Source organism: Mustela nigripes, chromosome 6 (assembly GCF_022355385.1).
Source record: "Mustela nigripes isolate SB6536 chromosome 6, MUSNIG.SB6536, whole genome shotgun sequence".
Lineage (NCBI taxonomy): Eukaryota > Metazoa > Chordata > Mammalia > Carnivora > Mustelidae > Mustela > Mustela nigripes.
In genome coordinates, this window is record NC_081562.1 from 103,538,897 (window position 1) to 103,557,408 (window position 18,512).

The 18,512-nt window shown below is 48.1% G+C and overlaps 1 protein-coding gene across 5 annotated transcripts in view; it reads left to right on the plus strand.

Moving 5' to 3' along the window:
* CRACR2A (calcium release activated channel regulator 2A) overlaps positions 1 to 12,871 on the plus strand; it is a 130,603-nt gene extending 117,732 nt beyond the window's left edge. For 4 of the 5 annotated variants that reach the window (XM_059403787.1, XM_059403786.1, XM_059403788.1 and 1 more), the window contains one exon: positions 17 to 8,260. In XM_059403787.1, the coding sequence (XP_059259770.1) occupies positions 17 to 101 (85 nt within the window). In that variant the 3' untranslated portion in view covers positions 102 to 8,260. Of the gene's footprint in view, positions 1 to 16; positions 8,261 to 12,353 lie in introns of those variants that run through there. The other variant, XR_009404874.1, reaches the window with a different exon arrangement.
* Positions 12,872 to 18,512: the final 5,641 nt, after the last annotated feature.

Genomic DNA, 18,512 nt, shown 5'->3' on the forward strand with positions numbered 1-18,512 from the left:
CCTTCCCCTCTCCCAGGATCCTCAAGAAACAAGAAGATACAGCCAGGGAGGACACAATACAAGTTGACCGCCCTGCCAAAAAGAAATCTTGCTGTGGCTGATAAGAGTCCTCCCAGCCCTGCTCCATGTGGACATGAGGTCACAGGACTTACCCTGATTCCTGCACATGGGCTCCTGCTTGGATGCTGCCACCACAGCCTGCCTAAGCCCTTGTTTCTGTCAGCGACTTGCCTCCACCAACAGGAGGGGAAGCACATCCAGCCAGGAAAGCTGCTCCTGGAGCATTTTGGAATCTTCTTTATCTTCTCTCTCTAGACCCAGGTGCCCATTTCCCACCCCTTCCCCCAGCTTAGTTTTGTGGGGAAAAGAAACAGATGGGCTTTTCCAGAAAAATCACCACATGCCTTCCCCACCTCCCTTCTGCTCCCCTTGCCCTTAGGAAACGCAGCACCGTGGTTGTCATGGCAACCACGAAGGGCAGACTTGCTGCTTCCTGTAGGCCAAAGACACAGGACCAGGGCGGTGGGTCTTCCTTTGGCTCCTGTTCTCTGGATATCAATGGGATGCTCTTGGCATATGCTTCATAGACCTCGAGATGCCCACGTGGTGTTGAGAAAAGCATCCACATTCTATTGCACACCCCACCCGCAGGGATCCTGCTCCTTGCTGGGCTGCAGAACCCCGTGTCTCAGCAGCCACCATGCCTCCTGTGTTTGTCCCCTCGCAGTCTCTGGAACATGCCTTATGAGAAACCCACACCCTTTCCTCTCAACCCCCCACCCACAGCCCTGACTCCAAGGTGGACTGTGGGTGATAAATGTGTGCCTGGGGTGAGTGAGTGGGCTTAGTTCCTACTTAACTTTGACTAAGAGATGAGAAGAAAACGAGGGGAAAAACCCATCTGCTGCTAAACAGAGCGACCATTTCTGGTGTATAAATAAGGTATATATAGCTCTGTAAAAGCCATTTTCCAATGTTTCTCAAAATAGCTCTTCGAAAAATTGTACATGATGATTAATGGGGTAGATTGACATGCAGGCAGTGAGGCCCAGCACTGGGTCCATAGTTACCGACTTCATTTTATTTTATTATTTTATTTCCAGAAGACTATATTTAAAAAAAGAAAGTGTGGCCACGTTGTGGACATATAGCTGGTGTTTCAGAAGTGAGCAGAGTGTAGCTGCAGACTTCAGCATCCCTGGGATGTTGCATTAGGGGCATGATCTGGGCCCGTATGTGGTCTCTTCATCTGGGTGGTGATGAGTTCCCAGCCCCAGCTGGGCTCCAGCATCCCTGGCGGGCCGTCAGGGGAGGGCATTCTTGGCTTGAGTGGGAGCCTGGATGAAAAGATCATAAAGCTCACCGCCCCCTACCACTCATGTGCTGCAGGCCCAGCCCTACAGGAAAGTGAGTGGTATCCATACCTAAGTGGCACAACATAGGAAGGGAAAGAAGCACAAAGTGTCCATCCACAGGCCTCCAAGAAGATTCAAGACAACGGTATACAGCCAGCTTGGTAGTAGAGTGTCTGCTGGTCAGAGTTCCTAAGGGTGTTCCCTGTAGCCTCCTCCCCAGACTCCTAGAAGTGTCAGAGTTCCATGGGTCACCAGGCAAGTGCCTACCTCCTTTTCTCAGGCTTTTCTCTCCCTCATTTGGTGCTTGGAGGCACCAGGGAGCCCACGGATGGTACAGCACAAAAGCCAGCACTGAGCCCCAGGAGGTGCCCCATGATCTTGGGGGAAGGCAGCTCCCTGTCTGATCGACCATCTCATCTGTAAAATGAATGCTGGGCTCTTTGATGGTTCTGGTTCTTCTTGTTCAGGGTCCTTGTGATGATAGCTTCATCTTCTAATTTAGGCTAGCCTTGCCTTCAGTCCAAATTTGAAGGGAACTCACAGGAAACTCCTTTCTCTAAGAAAGGACCATGGCAATTGTCTCATTCGTGGGATGCAGGGGGTGATGGGTCACCCAGAAGTGGCCCTCCAGCATCTGTGTGGGTGTGTGTTGCTATGTGAATATGTGTTGTTGAGCAGGGCGGGGGCAGATAGAAGGTAAGGATCACCATAAAGAAAGTAAACTGAATCTCCTGCTTCTGAAAACAAAAAAGCAGAGATGACAGTTGGAACTTATGGGGCAAGTTGGCTATACCTGGAGTTTCCCAAGCCCGCAGATGCCTTTATACCCTATACCAAGTCCCTGGCTTGGGGCTACATTTTTCCATTTAGGAGAAGAGCATTCAGGATTTAGAACAGGGTGGAGTGATCCTAGTGCCTGACCCCACAGCCCACAAAACCTCAAAAGTCCAGGCAGAGAAGAGAGGGCAGCGAGGGTCTTTAGGCCCCTGCTGCTTTCTTCTCTAACCCCACTTGAAACAAGTATGGAGGATGGGACCTCAGAGAGCCTCTGAGAAGTTCTGTGTGCCAAGGTCAGAGCCTCCCCTTCTCTCCAAATTCCCCGTAAGCTATCAAGGTGATCCAAGTCACCCCCGTGACTGTGAGCCTGTCCCAGGGCCTGGCAGAGTGCTGTCAGAGAAACCTCTGGCTCCAAACCATTTACATAGCTGTAATGACCTTGAAGTCACCTGGCCAGGGTTCCTGTTCATCTGTAGATTGGAGGTTTCAATGTCTACCTCACACGGACACTTTAAATATTAAATGAGGCAATGAATGTGAAATACTTAGCACAGTGCCCAGTACACATAGGTGCTAACAGGTAGGGGCTACCTTTGTTGTCAACATTGAGTCACTGCCCAGACCACTAACCTCGCCCTAATTTCAGATTGAGAACCAGCTAACACTTACTAAGCCCTGTAAGTGGGTGTTCTCATAAACACTACCTTATTTGAGTACTCAATTGCTGAGCCCATTTCCTTGGCATATGAGCTTGTTTCTGGCATTGCTCTTAGCTCTGCTCTCCTTTGTTCCTGTGGGTTTCCTGGTTTTCCAGTCAGTACCATATCTCGTAGTGTATGTGGTCTGCTTCCGCATAATCTAATTCACTCTGCTCCCTGCCTGTGGTTCTCCAGGACACAGACAGCACCTGAGTCCTACTCTTAGGGTATTTACCTAAGAATGACCTCTGCTCGCCACCAGCGTTGGCTCCACATTTTCTTCCCTATTCTGTCTCCTTTCACTTCTTCTGTCATTTGTGGCTGCCCTCAGCCCTGTGTTGCCAAACCAGGGGCTTCAGCACCGAACCAAAACTCTGGTTGTTTTTTGTGATATTTGTTTTTAGATATATTTATTTATTTTACAGCACAAGAGAGAAAGAGCAAGCGTGCACAGGGTGGAGGGGCAGAAGGAGAAGGAAAGGGAAACTCAAGCAGACTCCTTGATGAGCCATATGTGGGGCTCAATCTCATGACCTGAGATCATGACTGGAGCCAACACTGAGAATCAGATGCTTTAACCGACTGAGCCACCCAGATGCCCTGCCCCAGTTGTTTTGCTATTTGTCTACCATTTATTTGCTTGATGGTCTTTTGGGGGTCTTCTCTGTTCCTCTGTAATATATTAGCTTTCTTCCACCTCTCTCCATCTGATACTCTTTGTCTTTCCTTAACACTTCAACCCAGTCTTGGACTCCACTCTTCCCTACTCTACCCCTTGAGCCCATTCCAGGTCACACCTGTACGTTCTATCAAAAATAGCTCAACCCTTTGTCCTGTCACTAGCAGCCAATGCTCTAAAGGATCTTAAACCAATTTCAGCTAAAGTACTAATGCAAATTGTGGCTTAAGGGCCATATGTATACTTTAAGAAAGAACTTTAAAGGAGGCAAAATGCTAGCTCAAGGGAATAAATCCTAGTGGTCATGGGGTTCAAGTATTTAGGACAGAGCTGCCTTCTCCTAAAGTGGTTTGCTTCAAGGATTTTGGGACTCTATTTCTGGGTTCATATATGTTTATAATTGTTATGTCTTCTTTATGAATTGACCCTTTATCATTATAAGGTGTCCTTCTTGCTTTTGGTAACAATTTTTGTCTTACAGTCTATTTTGTCTGATATTAGTAGAGACACTCCAGCTCTCTTTTGGTTGCTGTTGCTATAACCTTCTCTATTTTTGTACTTTCTCCCTATTTATGCTTTTGAATCTAAACTGAATCTCTTGTAGACAACATATAGTATGATCGTGTCTTTTAATATATTCTTCCAATCTCTGCCCTTTCACTAGGAAGTTTACTCTGTTTACATTTAATATATTGGGTAAAGTAAGATTTATGCCTGCCATTTTGCTATATCTTTTCTGTATTTCGTACGTCTTTTTGTTCTTCTGCTTCTCCATTACTGCCTTCTTTTGTTAGTTATTTTCTAATGTATTATTTTAATTATCTTCTTGTTTCATTTAGTATTTTTTTAATTTATTTTCTTGGTTGGTGCCCTGAAAGTAACCATTAATATCTCAGTTTATAACAATCTAGTTTGGATTAATACCAACTTAAATTCAATACCACACAAAACTTTGCTCCTGTATAGTTCCATTCCCCTCTCCTGTATGTTTATATTGTCACAAGTTACATCTTTATACATTTTCTTCCCACCAACATAGATTTATTTTTATTGCTTCTATGCAGTTCTCTTTTAAATCAGATTTAAAAAGAAGTTACAAAAAATGCATTCATACTATTTTCTATATTTAATTTTGTAATTACTTTTGCCAGTGCTTTTTATTTCTTCATGTTGATTCAAGTAACTACCTAGGGTCTTTCTCTTCACTAGTATTACTTCACTAGTTTTACTGCTAAAGACCACTGCTCTCAGTTTCATTTAGATGAAAATGTCTTGATTTATCCTTCAGTTTTGAAAGATAGTTTTGTCAGATATTGAACTTTTGCCTGACGGGGTTATTTTCCCCTTGCTACTTTGAATATACCATGCGCTGTTTCTGGCCCCATGGTTTCTGATGAGAAAGTAGCTGTTAATCTTATTGAGGTTCTTTTGTATGTGATGACTTGCTTCTGTATTGCTGCTTTCAAAATTCTTTGTCTTTGTCTTTCAACAGTTTGATTTTGATGTGTCTAGCTATAGATCTCTTAGAGTTTATCCTACTTGGAGTTTGTTGAGCTTCTTGGATGGGTAGATTGATGGCTTTCATCAAATTCAGGGAGGTTTTAGTCATTATTTCCTTAAATATTCTTTATATCCCTTTCTCCCTCTCCTTTCCTTCTAGAACTCCTGGGATGCATATGTTGATATGCTTGATGGTTTTCTGAGGTTTTGTTCACTTTCCTTCTTTATTTTTTGTGTTCCCCAGACTAGATAATCTCAACAGCCCTATCTTTAAGTTCAGTGATTTTTTTCTTCTGCCTGCTCAAATATGCTATTGGGAATTTCTAGTGAAATGTTCATTTCCATTATTGTATTTTCAACTCCAAAATTTCTGTTTGGTCCCTTTTATCATTTTTATATCTTTATTGATTCTCTGTATTTGGTGGGGCCTTATTCTCAGATTTTCCTTTAGGTCTTTGAACATATTTAACATAGCGGGTTTAAAGTTTCAAAAACCTCACTTTCCTAGCCATCTCTACTGTGCACAAAACAAGTTCTACTTGTCAGTTCTTGCTTCCTTCCTCACACTTCACACAACATTTCCAGGATTTGTCTCGTGCCTTAGCTCCACTTCTAACCTCCTCCCTAAAGCCTTTTTCCTATCTTCTGGATTGGAGGAGGGATATGAAACTCAGAAATCTTTCAGGTCTGAGAACTGTCCCCTCTACCTTGAGCTTCTGGATGTCCTGCTGCAGACGAGCTGCCCAAGAAAATATCCATCTCTTTGAGGAAGTGAAAGAAGGCCAGAAACCCTCAGGCAGTGTTCCCTTTCCTGCCAGGAAGCCAGACATTTCACAAAGTTTCACTCAGAAGGGATAGGTGGGAGAATACTACAGATCATAAGTATTTAATTACTTCAAAATAATGAAATTACAGTATGCAAACATACAGAAACAAATATTTAAGTAACTTCTTGCTGACTGGGCTTACGAGCACTGTCACCTCTCCTCCTATTATCTGGGGGAAAAGAAATTGACTGCACAAATCCCAACAAAGTTCAGTCAAAATCTATAAGATTTTACCCTTTATTTGTTATTTCTTCCCTTCTTTCCTTGGGGGTGTGTGTGTCAGTGTGAAGGGTAAGGATGATGATGGTTAACATGATGTAGGATCTTTCAAAAGCTCCCCCACTTCCTACCTCCATTAATGTCCCTATTAATAAATATGTTAATTACAAACAGTAACAGTAACAAAGAACATCATAACTCCAACTTTCACACAATTCAGTGGAGCCAGTTTCAGTAAAGTGTCCTACTTAAGAAGAAACTTCCTGGAAATGATGGGGGTTGGGAAACCATATGGTGCTTGGCTGAGGACCTGAACTCAATGTAGAAACTGAGAAGCACTTGTTCATTAATGAGGTTGTGTTCATTTATCATCCTGGGGCAGGACTGAGTCAAGTCCAAGAACAGACGCCTCTGTCAGGGCTGGAACTTCAACACTTTGGCTCTGATTAGGAAGTGGTACTTGCAGGCTCTTGACATACCACCAGGAGACTCTCCACCCAGAAAATGAGGACACTTAGGGCCAGTGAGGCATGTGCCATCATAATGAATTATGACTGGATCCATCTGACCTATAAAAGTAAATACTACCCATAAAAACCCTGCAATACTAAGCAAAAATGTCCAAAGAACATGGACAGAAGGAATGGGATTTTTTTTTTTTTAACTTGGAATCAAAACATGTACAGCTCAAGGAGCCTCCTAATGAATTTGAGTAAGATGACTATGGAAGTAGAATTTATTGAGTATGTGCAGCACCAGGTCAAGGACAGAGTGTCAGGGTATATGATTTAACATCCAGTGTATAGGCTCCCCAAGGCCATTCTGTAATGGTGTTTGTTGTATTGTGCTTATTTATACACAGTGCCCACAGGGCTGTAATGAGTGAAATGCACTGGACTGAACTCCCGAGGGCAGGAGCATTCATCTCTGCCTCATGCTTAGTACAGTGTCTGACAAACAATGGTTGCCTTATAGAAGCAGTTGAGAACAGAGCATCATTTCTCAAGAACAAGGCCCACCACTTGGTGAGCAGTCCACTGGAGCCCCAGTTCCCAGAGGCTAGATGGCTGGGCTTCTGGGGTCCGGTAGACCCATGGGGTTGCCTCCCTGGTTCAAAATGAGCTGCTGCTGCTGGCTCTTAAAACAGAGTGCTGAGAAGCATTCCAGCTGCTGTGATTCAATTGCATTTCAGACAGTGTGATGCCCATCAAAGCATTCCATCTCATCACCCCAGCAGCCTCCCCAGCTGTTGCTAGTAGCAATCCATTACCCTCAGGTGGCTCAACAACTTAATTTGACTTAGGCTCCATGCTTCTGTGCATAAAAGATGCTTCCCTGCCTGGTTTTCTTCCTTTCTGGTGTGGAACTGACCAACTTTACCCAGGCTGTGCCTCTCCCAGATGTTTTCTCTAATCCCTAACGATCTGCTCAGAATAAGAACATGAACACAGTTGTGTGACCTTAGGCAAAACCTGGAACTTCTTGGTGCTCTGAGCCCTAGCTTCCAAATCCATAAAATAGTGTCCTCTGCCCTACTGTCTGCTAGTGTGAAGGTCAAACAAGAACTCTGGGGAAGGATTAAGTCAACTGAAAACCTGTAGACAAATGTCAGCTATTACATCATCTGTCTCTCTGTGCAAAAGACATAAAAACAGAATAAGCAAGAAAGAAAGCTCCACACTTTTGGTAACCAGGAGAAGCTGGGGCCTCAGGGGAGAGCATCTCCCATTTCTCTGGGCTAGCAGAATAAGGAAAACTTGCATTCCTTCAGGCTACAGAATTCTGTCTAAGAATGCTTTGTATCTTTCCACTCTGCCTTAAAATGGGACAGGAACACAGTGTCGCAGACTACAGGGTTCTCACTGGCATGGTTCTGGTCTCATTCGGTTTTCTATTTACATCATAAATCCTAGGCGTGTAGATTTGTTGCCCAGTCCAGACTTCAGATAGTGCACTAATTGACCCACTTTACACATATGGTTTATAGACTCTTTCATTTTGGGATGATGAAAACCTCTGGAGTTGGAGGGGAATGATGGTTCCATGCAATATTGTGACTGTACTCAATGTCACTGTACAGTAGTAAATGGTTAAGACTGCAAATTTTATGTTTTGTATACTTTACCATAATACATTTTTTTTTTCAGAAAACACTTTCACAAACAATTATGTTCCACGAATGAATATAGGATTCACTCTCTTCAATGCCCGAGTATTTTTTCAGAAAACACTTTTACAAGCAATTATGTTCCATGAATGACTATAGGACTGATTCTCTCTTCAGTGCCCAACAATGAGGGTTTTATCAGAGATAAGGGAGCAAGAAAGGAAGACAAGTTACTTAACACCCTTGATGCTTCAGCGTACTCAAGGGGAAGAAATACCCAGAAACCCACAAGTATACAGTAGCATTTCATAAAAATGCCGTGACCACAATCCCCCGGATCCCTTTCCCTTAAGGGTCTCCACCAGCTCCACCCCACCCTGGATTCTGCTGACACTTCTGCCCCTGCTCACCCTTCTTCTCTTTAGGAATTTGGCTCCATTCCTTGTAGATAAGCTCCTGGAGAAAGGACTTCCATATCTTCTGTGCCAACAGGACGGGCTAACGTGGTCCCGGAGTGTGGACTCAATAAGAATGTGTTGAATGACACAAAAAATGAATGGCAAAAGCCTTTTATTATTCCTGAAATTTTGTTGCATTGACTACAGTGGGAAACACACTCATTAGCATCCAGAAATACTTTGGTTTAGCAAGATTGATGCAGTAATCCTTTATAGTAAGGACACTAGGAACTAGCGTAAGAGGACTGAAGTAGGAGAGAACCCGAATACTGTGTTCCATGATGAAGGGCTGACTTGGGTGTTACACTTGTTCTGAGTGACTTCACAGGCCAGATTAGGACCAGCCAGCACCGAGCATGGGGATTGCAACCTATCCTAAGGAAGTTTGTCCCTGTGAGCACTGCCCAGCAATGGAATAGGCTGCCTCACCAGATAGTGAGTTCCCTAACTCTAGAGGTATTCAAGCAGATGTTGAACACTCTGCTTTTAAGATTCCCTCTACCTCTACCCCACCAAACCTGAGAGTCTGGGATTGTTTTGAACCGAGACTAGAGTAAAAGTATACGGGATAAGGCGTGCCTGGTAGTCTAGATGACTTGACCAGAATGCATCCGTGGACCAGGAGAATGTTGAGCCTGTCCATTTCTGTACTTCGTCTTCCCACTCACCCTTCTCCACTTTCTCCCCTGCCCCACTTCTGCCCTACTTTTCCCTCCCTTTCCCATCTTCTTTATCTTTCTCTCTTTCCACCACCCCCTCCTCCAGCCGGCTCCTGGGGCAGGGAGCTGGAAGCACCTGGCCCCAAAGTCTCCCCATGCTTCTGCAGCTTGCCTGGCATGGGGAGAGGTGCTGCGTCTTTGCTCGCGTCCTGCCAGTTCCTTTATTGTGGCAAGTGAAATTACCAGCTTCACACTGCGGGTCTATTTAAATCAGGCTTTCATGTCTGATGGATTTAAAAATATGCTAGAAGTCAGCATCCTAAGTACAAGAAACACAAACAGGCAGATGAGGCCGCGCTTTCCTCCCTCGGTGCCCACCCCGCCCTCGGTGCTCCCGCCCTCTTCCCTTCCTCCCACTCTCTTCTGCCCCCTCCCAAGGCCGTGTTCATTCACGAGGCCCATCTCCCCCCTCCCTATCCTTCCCCTTCTCTAGCTGGCACTGCGGTCTTCAGCCTGAGCAATGGCTGGGAGCCTCCAGGGTCTACGTTCCTGCCTCAACTCAGCGGGACACAAATAAGGCCACTGGGCAGTGAACACTGGCACCCTCGCTCCCAGTGTGGCTGGCGGGAGGCAAGGGAGGCAGGCGGGGGTGGTTTTCTGCACGGACCATTGTGTACAAATGCGGCCCCAGATGGAACCCAGAACGGGCTCACCCACCTCCCTCCTGTCCCAGATGAGGAGGCTGTGGCCCAGGCAAAAGGGGTGACCTGCTGGGTTCAGAGGCCCGTGAGCAGCTGTGCTGGCTCCTGGCCCACTGCCCTGGGAGTCCATAACCTGCCTTCCCAAGCAAGTTTGGGGCAGCTTTCCGGGAAGGATATTTGCTACCCAAGAGCCCTACGGCTCCCAGTAATCCTCGCATGAGAGTTTCTCAGGCTCCAGTCACAGCAGGGTACCTGCTCTGTCCCCTCCCCCGTTATTCACTGGGGACCCTCTCTGGGGCCTTGTCTCACTTTGGTGGACCTAGCCCAGTTTTCTCCAGCTATAATTTAAGCCATAGTCCGTCTAGGCCCTGGGTGTCATCTCTTTGAGACTTGATAAATGCCCTCCCACCCCCAGCATGTCTTCTGCCTGTGGGGCAGCAGCTGGCTCTGGGGCTACCATGGGGAGACAAGGAGAGCTGCCTCACCTGGAAACGGCCAGACCACTCTGCCCATGGCTCAGGCAGATGCGGTGGTTCCGGCTGGAGGTCCTCAACCTTGGATGCCCACTCGGATCACCTGGGCAGTTTTTCTTTTTCTTGACTAGCTTATTTATTTTTATTTATGCTACTTCTACTTGTTTCAGGATTTTAAAAAAATAATGCCGAACCTCGCTCCCCCTACACACACATCAAAATTTCCGATGTAAGTAGAAGTTAAAAGAGCTTTAAAAAATTTAATACTACCATTATTAACAGTAAAAGACTATGGAATGGAAAGGCGCCTGGGTGGCTCAGTTGTTAAGCATCTGCCTTCGGCTCAGGTCATGATCTCAGGGTCCTGGGATCGACCCCCCACATCAGGAGCCTGCTTTCCCCTCTCCCACTCCCCCTGCTTGTGTTCCCTCTCTTCCGGTCTCTCTCTCCCTCATTTTAAAAAATAATGGCATGGAATAATAGTGAAAAAGCTTCTTTCTGCTTGTGTGTGAATATTTTCTTGACCTTGGATCTCTCTGGTGTGCCTCCGTGCCTTTGCCCATGCTGTTCCCCTCTGGCTGGATTCTTGAAGAGACTTTCAATGGCCACGCAGCAGGCCTTCAGTAAGGCCAATGGCCTAAGGAGTTTCTGAGGCCTCTGTGGCATTACACACCCTCTCAGTGACCAGGCCTTTGAGAGCAGCCATGTGCCGATGCTCAACACTCAAGAGGGGCAGCTGGGGCTCAGGAGCGACATCGAATCCATTGTGCTATAGAGCCCTCACACACGTACAGATACACACAGAACCATACACACACACCACACACTCAGATACTCAAACACACACACTCGTGCCTGACCACACACACCACATACACACCACCACACCACACACTCAGACATATCACACACACCAAACACATACCACACAACCCACATGACACACTCAGACACCACACACTCACACATGTACCACACACTACACACTCAGACACACCACACACTCACCCTCACAACCACACACCACACATCCACTAAACACCCATGTACCACACATACCATAGACTCAGACCCCACACACTCATGCTTGTATCCAACACAAATACACCACACACCCACACACCACACACACTGAGGAAAACGCACACTCCACCCATTCTGGTTTCATCCCAACTCCTTCCCCAATAGTCCCCACCACTGATGGCTTGAAATACTTTCCATGAGAATTAGAATATGTGCCATCGTGTCAAGCAATACACTATGCCCTTGGACCATAAAAAAGGAGAAAAAAATCAAGGATCCCAAAGTCAGTGAGACTTACCTCGCAGAGAGACAGGAAATGAGAGGGACAGGGCAGAATGCCCTGGGATGCGGGAAGTTAGTGAGACTAAGTTGTCCCTGGGTTTGGAGTTGGGGGGAAGCTGCCTTTTGTGCCCTCAGGCAAAGAAGGAAGGGGAACAGTGGGGAATAGTGATGACAGGAAGAAAGTGAGAGAAGGCAGTTTGGGGATCCAGCAGGGCTGGCTGCCCAACTTGTGGGCAGATGTGGGAAGAGGATTCTGGGGTCAGGAGTGGAGAATGAATCTGGGGATGAAAGCGGATGAGGCCAAACCTTGAGAGCCTGCCTGCACCAGAGAAGTTTAAATGCTACCTGGTCAGTGATGAGGAAATTGTGGAGGGTTTTAAACAGGGAAGTGACAGATTTGTGACTCTGGGCAAAAAGACAGGTAAGGCTTTCTGGCGCTGGTCCCAAGACCCTGTGCTGAGAGGACCAGGGTGTGGGGGGTAGGGAGAAAGAACCTCATAACCAACCGCCTGCCTCAACTTTCAACATGACCTGTGTTTGCCCATGAGCCAGACCACATTTTCAACCTTGGCCTTTCCTCTCTACCTTCCCACAGCCCAGTGTGGTCCCAGGCTGGCCATTCCTTCTTCCTTCTGGGATAGGGAAACTGAAGAGCTCCATCAAAATCTGACTTTGGCTCCTTGTCCTGCTTCTACCCTTGCTAGGACCTGCACCCCCACTGTACACTTGCCTTTTAGTGCAAATAATATGTGTCCTCCTTGTAAGGGACAAGGAGTTAATGATTTCTTTGGAAGTCATGGAGCACAACAGATCACATCTAAGGAAGAACTGGGAGAGAATGCCTCCATGAAGTCATCATGTGCATACTCCAGCCCAAGGGTTCTGTACATCTTGGCACCAAGACCCCGAGGCTCTAAGGAATGAGTGACTTACAGCGGACACCTGGGCCCTTGTTCAAACCGGTTCCAGGATGCCTGAGAGGACGCTTATACTGGACCACAATCCTCAATAAAAACCCCAGGCCCCAAGCAAAGATGAGACTCTCTCCTTTTCTTTTTGGAGTCTCCCACATGCTCCGTCTGTATTTGCTCTCTGTAACTTCAGTAAACTCTGTTCTTACTTCCTGCTGGCTTGCATTTGATTTCTATTCTGCTCCTAGCCAAGGACCTTGGACCCTGCTGGCTGTGTCCTTGGTCCCTGGTAGCCTGCCTCAACCCCATACCCTGAGTCACTAAATCTCAACCACGGATTTTTTCCGATTAAATCCAGCGAGCTTTAGGAAAGGTGGTTTCTCGGAAGGAAGTGGGAGCTTAGGGATTATACCCTGCAAACCTCAAACCAAATAAAAGTAGATCTTGTGTCATCCACTACTTTGAATTCTCCAGGTCCAGCTTTCCTCCTACGCACATAAATAGTCAAAGCTAGATGTGATCTGGGGACTGGGCAGGAGTAACAGGAAACCCAGGAGTGCCCAGAATTTTTGAGTTTACCAGATTCTTCTACGACACCGTCTGCGGATCATCTTCCGTCTGTGCAACTGGGGAATTAGTGGGCATGAGGACCTCCTCCAGGACCAGGCCGTAAGCAGAGAGCGATAGGATATGTCCAGCCCCCCAACTCTGAAGTTAGGGGCCAGAGTCACGGCACTTAGATGTGACCCCATTGTTGGCCCTCCACTTCCATCTGCTGCTTATCAATTCCAGTGCCCCCCCACCCCCTGCCCATTCAACCCAGATCCCGAACTCCTCTGCAGCCCTCCTCCTCCAACCCCTTCCCTCACCTTCCTCAGAAGCCCACCTCTCTCCAAGTCCTCCTTGTTTGGGGATACTCTGGGGAGCGATGCACAAAATCTAATCAGAGATCGTCAATAAGCAATATTAGCAGAGCCAGAGGAAGTCCCCGTCTGGATGAGAGTTGGTCAGCCCCAGCTAGCAGGCAGCCAGGACCCCTAATTCCATTTCCTCTTTGTTATTAAAATGATTTTCCAAGAGATAGTCCCACTGCAGGAGAGTCACAGACTAATGAAGTGCAGTCAGGCACCCGGAGAAGACCCACACCCGGGCCTCTTGTCCTGTTTCCCTTGGCTGCTCACCGGCAAAGCATCTGTGCGGTCTGTCTGCGGTCCTGAGGGGACCTTCATTCTTCCCTCTGAGCTTTATTTCTCACCCTGACCCTGGACCCCACAAAAAAGGCCAGCAGTCCTCCTCCTTTCCCCCAGTGAAAGGTCAGGCACAGGATATTCTGAGAAAACTCTGAGCCCAGGGTCACAAAATAAGACCTGTAGAAGTGCAGAAAGGGAGAGTCAGATTTTCAGGCCCCTGGGAGGGTCGGGGAGGGGGCCCCCAGGAGATCATGCCCAGAGAGCACCTTGGTTACATAGACGAGAACCCTTGGGCCTAGAGGGGGCCACACAGGAGGTCTCAAGAGCAGGAGCAACAGGTGTAACTGGCAATGGGCAAGAGAGTCACAGGAGCAAGTCATCATCTGTCTCTGCGGCAAGTACTGATCCCAGGTCTCTGATGGGCCCCGGGACTCTACTCAACGAGGATGCACAAAGTTAAGTGAGCTCTAGAAGCTTCCTTCCAGGACATTGCTGTCTCAGGGCCGAGAGACCGGGCACGAAACCAGATACTGCTAATACAGACAGCATCGTAGATGTGGGCACAGAGAGTGGCCCAGAGACACAGGGAGCCGAGTGGGGAGGCTCGCAGAGGCCATCGTGTCCAAATCCCGGAGGCCCTCAGAGCCCGGCATGAGTCTGAGCCTTAGCCTGTAATCGACCATGATAGAGGACATCGTCCTGTTGACTGCGTCCTAGGCACTCTTCTCGTTTCATCCTTCCCACCTTCCTCCGTGGAGAATAGTACCACCAGCTTATAGGTCAAGGAAACTGAGGCAAGGAGAGGCCAGCTGTCTTGCCTGTGGTTACACAGCCAGGAGAGGAACTGGGGTCCTCGCTCCAGAGTCCACACTCCAGCGTGACCCGTGCTCCTCTGCTCCCAGGTGACTCTGCTCCCAGGTGACTCTGCTCCCAGGATCCTCGGTTAGGACACTGTGGGCAGCCTCCTGCCACTACGGCCAACTATGAGCTCATTGTCCCACGCCGCCCCATGCAGCTGGTGGCCTAAGGCCCGAGTCACATTTAACGACATCAGCTTCCCCCAGCCCTGACCCTGTTCTGACCGCCCACGGTGTCTCTCATCCAGACCTCTGCAAAACCACCTTCAGGATTGTTTCCAAGCAACAGGATCTCGTGCCTTCTCTCTTTGGCCCCACAAAGCAAGCATTCCCGTCTACTGTGGGTAGAGACACTGCTGGGAGTTTTCTCTCCCTCCTTCTTCCCTAAGAGAACCTGCATGTCCTCATCTGGGGCCCTCGATTCCATGAACAGGGACCCTCATTTATAAGCAGCTGCCACGTGCTGCTTGCTGTGTGGGGTGAGTCAGCAGGCCATCTCAGACTATCTTATCCACGCTTGTAAACCCTGCAGAAAGGTGGTCCCCTCATCTGCACATAACAGAGGAAGGATTCACGCAGGAACAAAGACTCCAAGTAACTCTCAGCAGGTCTCAGAGCCCCTGGCTGCAGGAGTCAGCCTTCTGCCCCAGGTCTGTTTATCTCTAACTCTGGCTGGAGTTCAAGGCATCATCCATGACCATGAAACTGAGTGGGGAATCTGGGAAGCCTGCATCTTTGGCTTCAAGCACAAGATTGTATCCAACTGAGCTAACCAACCGTGTCCAGGAAGCAATTGTCATAATATCAGAAACCTATTATGATCCATGAAGCCTCAGAAAGACGCTTTGAGAATCCGTCTGTGAGTTGGAAGCAATGCTGAGCTTTCTGCTCCCCTGTAAACTGCTGCTGGGGCTCAGATGCTGCAGAACCAACCCGAGATGCAGAGCCTGCCTCTTACAAACCCTACCCTCCCCCTTTCGCCTCCCATACAATCACATCCTCTGAGCTGAGGGAAGCCATCCTTGTGGGGAGAACAGTATGACATGACACCAGAAAGGATAACACAAATAATCTCAGAGTGGCACAAACTGCCCCTTTGTGGATCCCTGATTGGTGAACAAGGCAATCCTACAATGAAGCGATTTGTATTCGAGCCATTTTCCACAGCAGCATCCCAGAGAAAGCCTCAATCTCCACCCTCCGCTCGTGGCTCCTAGAGGCTCTGCCTGATTTACGTTGACCTTGTCTGTGGTCGTCTGTGGTTTTCTGAAGTAGGCAGCGGGTTAAGTCTATTACCAGATTCCAGAAAGAACTGCCAACTCGAGCTCATTAAATGGCGAGCATGTGTGGGGTACAAATCTTATCCTGTCAGTTTCCTGACTAAACCCTCAGTGGCTTCTCAGTGTCCAAGACAAACACCTCTCTGACACGGTGGTCCCTGGAGCTCTTGACCCTGGGCCCCGGATCTTCTCACTGCTCTCCCCTGGCCTGCCTGGCCTTTGTTCTTCTCTTTTCCTCTTTTTCCAAATGTGTCCAGCTCTCTGGCTGCCTTTGAGCTGGGTCTTGACATAGATGCCTCCCCATCCTTCCCTCCCTTGCCTCACCCCTCTGTCTCTGTTTTTGCAAGTTCCTGCTTAAAGTCATATCTTCAGAGAGGCTCTCTTAAAAAAAAAAAAAAAGAAAAGAAAAGAAAAGATTTTTCCTTTTCAGAGGGAGAGAGAGTGCAACAGGGGTAGGAGCAGAGGGCAGAGGAGAGAGAGAGACCGGCAGACTCCCACTGAGCGCGGAGCCCCCATGGGGCTGGATCCCATGACCGTGAGATCATGACCATGACCACAGCCTCCCGCAGCCTCTGCTTTTCCTCTTCCATTGTATCTGTCATTCTCATTCAGGCTCTGCTCCTCCGGTCACCTGTCCATTCTGGGAGGGCGGACGCATCTGTGGTGCTCACTCCTGTGTTCCGAGCGCCTAGTGTCGTGTCTGCTCCGTGGAAGGGACTGGAGAAGTCTCTGTGGAACGGGGGAAGTTAGGAACGACTACCTACTTGGCTCTTCTCCTTCCAGCTGGGACTGGACCCACAGCCCTCGCGCTGCTGATGAAGTAGCATCTCGTGGTTGATCCAAAAGCCATGCCCAGTCCCCAGACAACAGGTGGCGAGGGTAGATCTTCCACATCTCGTGGCAACACGCAACAGTATGTGCAACAAATATTTCTGCATCTCTAGATTTGCTCCTTCCTCCCTGCACAGATGTTCTCTTGGGAGGCTCCATCCTTGCCTTGGGCACAGAGAAGGCTTCCTATTGTTCTGTTCTTCTATTGCCTTCTGACTTGCAATGCCACAGTGGCATGTGCCTCGACCACATAAATGACAATCTGTGACACTGGGGAGGTGGCTGGTTATTGCCGATTAAGTGGAGCCAGACAGCTCTCATCTAAGCATGTCTGTGGTGTGTCCAGATGAGGTTGCCAGCTGGGTCCCCACCTCAACCCTCTTGCCAGGCCCGGAGTATGCTTCCGAGCTACCACACTGCCCTCAAAAAGAATAGGTCCTCTGAGTACACAAACTCAATACCTTATTGATCAAAACCAAATACCGCTAGAGGAAAACTCTACTGGGAATGGCACCATGTGTCCGATTGTAGAGGAGAGAGAACCTCTTGGATTAGCTATGGCTGTTCTCTACGGGACATGAGCCAGGCTTTAGATGTAGGCTCTAGGCTCTGTCTCAAGTTCACTAGGATGTCCTTGTGTCTGGAAATGTGGGTGGAGAGAGCTGGAAGGACAGGGGCCTTCCTGGAGTGCCCCGGGTGGGGTTATGGCATCTCACTAATCGAGGATCTTCTCGTTCTAATGGAAGGACACATGCTGTTGTGTCAGTCAGTCACCTCCTGCTGGGGGTCTGGGAGATCTCCGCAAACCACCTGTGAGGCCTTTAAAGAGCTAATGGACAGGAGCCTCCAAGTGGACCACTCTGCCCAGGGCTTTTGGCAGAAACCCTACATGTGTGTCACCTGCAGAGACAAGCCTGCAGTCAGGGGGTCTCTCCAGCTGCTGACCTTGGCTCTGACCGCAGAGTCTCCCACCCCAGAACCTTCCAAGGCCCGCAGGCACTGGCATCCAGACAGTCTTCTCAATAATGCAGTTCGCGTACAGGGCAGAAATATGATTAAAATAGCAATTATAACTGGAATTCCGATGGTGCTTTACAGGTTCCAAACATGCTTTATATTAACCTCATTGCATCCGGGTCATCTCTTCCTGAGTCTCACAGAGGTGGAGTGACTTGCCCAAAGTCACACAGTCAGGAAGCAGCCCCCCTGGGGTTTGCCTCCCTCTTTGGCTCCAGCCCTTACGGCGTGTGGCCGAGTTGTCCAGTGACTGATGCTTCCCTTTGGAAGCGGGGACAACAGGGCCTGGGCCGAGTGACCCAGCATCCCGGGAGTTTTTTCTGGCCAGTTCGCTCGGCCCTTGAGGCCGAGACGCTAGCTGGTGCCTAGAATTTGGGAAACCTTTTTCACTTCTGCTCTGATAAATTACTTATGGTTAGGATCGAAAAGGATTTACTTGAATGCTCCATTCTCTGAAAAGGACATCTGGATCTTTGTATGGGATTCACAGAGAGCACATTTTCCTTCCATTTCACAGGCTTGATAACGGAGAGATAATAAGGAGGTTAAAACGTCACCATCCTCCCTGACAGAGCTTGTGTCACTGAGCTGGGCTCAGACTATGGATGTTGTAGGATGGAGCCCGTTGAGAAGCTGATAGACGCTTATTAGCCAACCTTCTGGTCATT